General features: G+C 38.1%; 1 protein-coding gene across 1 annotated transcript; it reads right to left on the reverse strand.

Moving 5' to 3' along the window:
• Positions 1–2535: 2535 nt before the first annotated feature.
• On the reverse strand, positions 2536–3592 carry LOC103721572 (uncharacterized). The gene is made up of 2 exons (XM_008811838.6): positions 3313–3592; positions 2536–3229 (listed from the first exon to the last, which is right to left on the reverse strand). Exons 1-2 carry the CDS (start codon positions 3514–3516, stop codon positions 2801–2803), a joined length of 633 nt encoding a protein of 210 aa, XP_008810060.2. The 5' UTR covers positions 3517–3592; the 3' UTR covers positions 2536–2800.
• Between the last annotated feature and the right edge of the window lie 1022 nt (positions 3593–4614).

Raw genomic sequence — 4614 nt, forward strand, 5'->3', positions numbered from 1 at the left:
AGACTTTGAAATCTGTTATTCATATTTTTTTGCATTATACTTTTTTTTAGATAAATTGCTAATATCTATTCATATTTTTCATTGTATATTATATATATAAAATTATAAATATATAATAATATTTAATTATTATTATATAAATATTATATAATAATATTATATTATGTTAAAATTACATAATATACTATAATATAATATTAAGTTTATTGGTATTTTAGGAGTAAAATAAAATATATACTTTATCTATTGATAGGAAAATGACTTACCCACTTAGGAGGTGGGTAAGTCATTTTTTTTCATTTCATGGGTAAATACTCTCCATAGAAAAATAGCTTATCCACCTAGAGAAGCATGCGAATATGGATAAGTCAATTGATAGAAAAGTTGGCCAATTTTTCTATAATATTTACCTAATAAAGAATGTGTCTTAAGGGCACGAATTAGCTCGATATATGGAAAAAACTATACTTGTGAAGACAGAAATGGATACACCGCTTTCCATGGATTGAATAATTATTATTAGTGAAGCCATTTGTAATCTATTTTAACCAACCAAGGAGAACATTTGCATGAACAGGTATAATTATTAAAGGTTTTAGGATTGACATGGGCAATGGCATTTACATGTGGCTAGCACTTCAAGTTTTCTTTCCTTTTCTCCGTCACGAACTCTCATTCAATTAGATGTGAAAAAAACATTGAACAAGAAAACTCTTCTATCATGCTCCTACCACATTTCCCCAGCTGTCGCTGAAAGAATCCATGTACCTAACATATGAGTGTGATCCTTATGAGGTTTGGTATACTATTTATGCCCATGGAAAATAAAGAGAGTTTTATTATCAGGATGAAATACCATCTCTGTATCTCAGTATAAGAGCCTATTAGCTAAATAAATATCTTTCAAAAAACCCCTCTCGTCTTTCAGAAATAGCTGTCACAAAACCCCACATTCCAAAACATCTCTCACCCATAAAACCTTGGAATAGAGATGAAGGCCACGTATCCGAGATTATGCCAATAATTATTAAGCCAATTATTTTTTCATGTTATTACACTCACTACCTTAATTATCTTTATAATTATTAAATTATGAAAAACAACTATGGTAAATTGATTGAACAACAATTAAACTGATGACCAGATCAATGTCTACTCAAGGTACAATAATCATGTATTTTAGTATTGCTAGATAAGCATCCTCTACATAATGTGCGTCAAAAAAATATATGACCAACTGCTACTGGTATCATGGTTCGCCGGCCGGCCCAAAACAAATGGTATAGAATGTACCATTCCAATCCGGATAGTATAGAACATATCATACCGGTTTGATATTAGACGACGTACTGACACTTGATATATCAAAATAATCTCATACTGCATTATATTTACATAGTGCTAATGTAGCAGCAATATATAGTATGATTGGTTGACACTTTACCCTGTAAAACCTTGTTTTTAAGAAGATTCAATATTCAAATCCTTGGTGTTACTAAATAAATAAATAAATAAAAATTAAATGTAAGACTTAGTCCAATATAGAATAGAATAACATGATGAAGAAGGATGATCCATATACATGATTAAGCTTTAATTACTTAAGTTTTTAGGTCCAGCTGGGTCCTAGAATGTATGACAAGACCTCCTATATTGGACTTCTCATCTGCCAAACATGTGGCATCCGAGCTCAAGAAGTAACATTAGATGTGACTCTTCAAGAATGGAGATGCTTTGGCTGGAGCAATCCGTAGTGCACTTGAAAAAGTTTTAAGAACATCAGACTGGATGGAGTTGAATAGGTTCATATGTGAAGTTTGAGATCATTGTAGAACATGTGTGAGGATTGGTGATATGTAGAACAAAATAAAACAAGAACGATCTATATATATATATATATATATATATATATATATATATATATATATAGAATATAGATATTATATTAAGAATATAATATAGTTTTGAATATAAAATAATAAGAGTCATTTGATATTGATCCAATGGCCCTAGCTAGGTATGAAAGAGGGAGCACCAACCGAGTTCAGAACCCAAGCCACCACCAAGTCCTTACACTTCCAAGCAATCACCCTCTCCTCTTTTTAACCCGTTCCCAATTCCACCAGCTATAAAACCATCAAAGCACGCAAATTTATCAACATACCCACCACCATCACTAAAACCAGCAACCACAAATCTAACAACAATGCCAGGATGAGACTCAGAGAAGCCGTCCATTCCCACCATTACTATCAACATCAATGGATTTTCATCCAGTTAAATAGACTCGGACCACTTAAAATGAATCCAACAGTTGGATAAGGGTGATGGTAGGTAAGCTTGGACCACAGTTTCTGAACTTGGGTGGCCTTAAATTGAGTTGGATTAATATTAATGGAAATCAGAATCAGAATCAAACCCAATCCCAAAAAATCCATAAGTCAAAGAAATCCATATTACTTATGTAACATATACTTAAATAAACTATTTAATTAGGAAGAAAATTCAACCTCATTCAAGAGACTACAACTCAAATTACTCAGTTGCCGAACACAAGCACAAATTTTTATAACCTCAGAGCATCAAAACCATGAAATTTATACAGGAACCATGCATATTATTGACCTTCCATATCATTAGTCACCAGACGAGTTAAAAGAAGAGGAGAAGGGGGGGGGGGAGGAAGAAGCGTAAGCTACAAGAGAAAGGCAACCAAAATATACAGGCCAAGTGCACAGAAAACTGAAGCAGCTATTTATACAAGGATGAACAGAGTCATGGAAACCATCTATCTCCGCCATCAAGCAGTAGCCTTCTTAGCCTTCTTGGCCGCCGGGGACTTGATGGACTTGGGCTGCTTCGGCTTCGCAGGGGTCGCCTTCTTGGCTTTCTTAATCCCCGGCTTCTTCTTAGCCTTGGAAGGCTTTGAAGGCTTCTTCGAAGCAGCAACAGGGGCCTTCCTCTTAGCAGGGGCAGAGGCGGCCTTCTTCGCCGGCTTCTTCTTCTTCTTCTTCTTCCCCTCCTCCTCCTTTCCAGACTCCGATAGCTTGAAGGAAGCCTTCACCTTCACAAGCTTGCCCTTGGCGGTGAAATTCCTCAACTGGATGGCCAAGACCTTCTTGTAGTTCGCCGGCAGGACCCCTTTGTGCTTCTCCTCCATGTGCTTAGCAATGGCGTAGGAGCTGGAGCCAGTCTTCTCGTTGAGCGCCAAGATTGCCTCTTTGATCATCTAAACCAATCACCAGGAGATCAAAATTCGAACTTTTTAACACAGCAATCATCGAATTGAGGAGGGAAAGAAGAGATTTTTACCTGGAAATAGGGAGGGTGGGAAGGGGCGGAGGGCTTCGGAGCCTTGGGCTTCTTCTCCTTGGGGGCTTTCTGGGCTCTGGGTTTCTTCTCCCTCACCGGCTTTTCCTCCTCAGCGGGCTTGGACTCCGGCGGGATCTCCGGCACCTCCGCCGGCGGTGGCTCGGCGGCCACAGCCGGGACCTCGGTTACTTCGGCGGTCGACATAGGTAGAAGACAGCGATGCTCACCGCAAAACCAAACGCTTCTCGGATCGCTCTGGCGAAAAGAAAGGGGGAATTCGATGGGATTTTATAGGAGGGGGACAGGATCCAGTGGAGGAGAGGTAGGAGCGCGGTGATTGGCTGGAACGGAGGCACACGGATCGACCCTCGCGGTGGGCTGAATCGTGGCCGTCCATCTGTACGGTGATGCGGGCGGACATTTCTATCTTTCGTACGACGCAGGATTCTGGAAGATGATGGAGATTGTCGACGCCGGAAGGTGTGTTTGTATGTGTTTTTTGGCAAGCAATTTGAGGGCAGACATTCGGGTGGGAAATGGGGTTTGTTTTCAATGTCATCACATTGGATTGAAGATTACGAGCAGAAGATTGCGGAGAAAATGGAATGAGGGAGAATGGTTGCGTCTTGGATGAGATTTTGTGTTTCAAAGCAAAAACCCAAACCCATGCTTGTGATTGTCATGTAATTAGATTGATGAGTGATAACCTCAACTCAAAAACATTATTTTTACCAAACAAAGTAGCAATTCGTTTAAGATTCTTAATTCTAGTTTGGGATGTGTCTTGAGGTATGTCTCATGTTAGACAGATTAAAACCAACTTCCCAAAAATAAGGTATTTCAATCTTTGTGAAGCATGAGATGGCAAAATCACTATTATTAATATTTTTTTAAAATAATGAGCTACAAAATGCCTAACCATAGATATGGCAATAAGGAGAAGAATGAGGCAGAGTAACCGAGTCATGCAGGATTTTAGTATTATTTTGCTATGAGCTGAACTACATAGAGCTAATTGAAACATAATGATCAAAGTTAGACTAATATGTACTTGTTTATTTTCTTCCATCCTACACAAACCCAATAATAAGTCTACGGGTAGAGATATTTGATGCGACTTGAAACCTAAATCTTTTTCTTTTTTCTGTTTTAGGTCATGGATATTTCAATTTGGAAGAAGTATGACCAAGTTTTTAAGCTTGGTTTAGGTATAAATTGGAGCTTTGAATTGCTTCATGACATGCGTCGTCTGTTAGGCAAATGCATCTTCTATCAGGCTTCTCATGTTTACAGGGAGGCCAA

This window comes from Phoenix dactylifera, chromosome 10 (genome assembly GCF_051530095.1).
Source record: "Phoenix dactylifera cultivar Ajwa chromosome 10, Ajwa_hap1_PhDact_Kaust_v1.1, whole genome shotgun sequence".
Lineage (NCBI taxonomy): Eukaryota > Viridiplantae > Streptophyta > Magnoliopsida > Arecales > Arecaceae > Phoenix > Phoenix dactylifera.

Excerpts from the sequence above, each read along its gene's own strand:
- LOC103721572 (XM_008811838.6), bottom strand. The coding sequence starts at position 3,516 with ATGTCGACCGCCGAAGTAACCGAGGTCCCGGCTGTGGCCGCCGAGCCA. Across the intron at positions 3,230-3,312 it reads CCCACCCTCCCTATTTCCAG|ATGATCAAAGAGGCAATCTT; the intron begins GTAAAAATCTCT and ends TGATTGGTTTAG.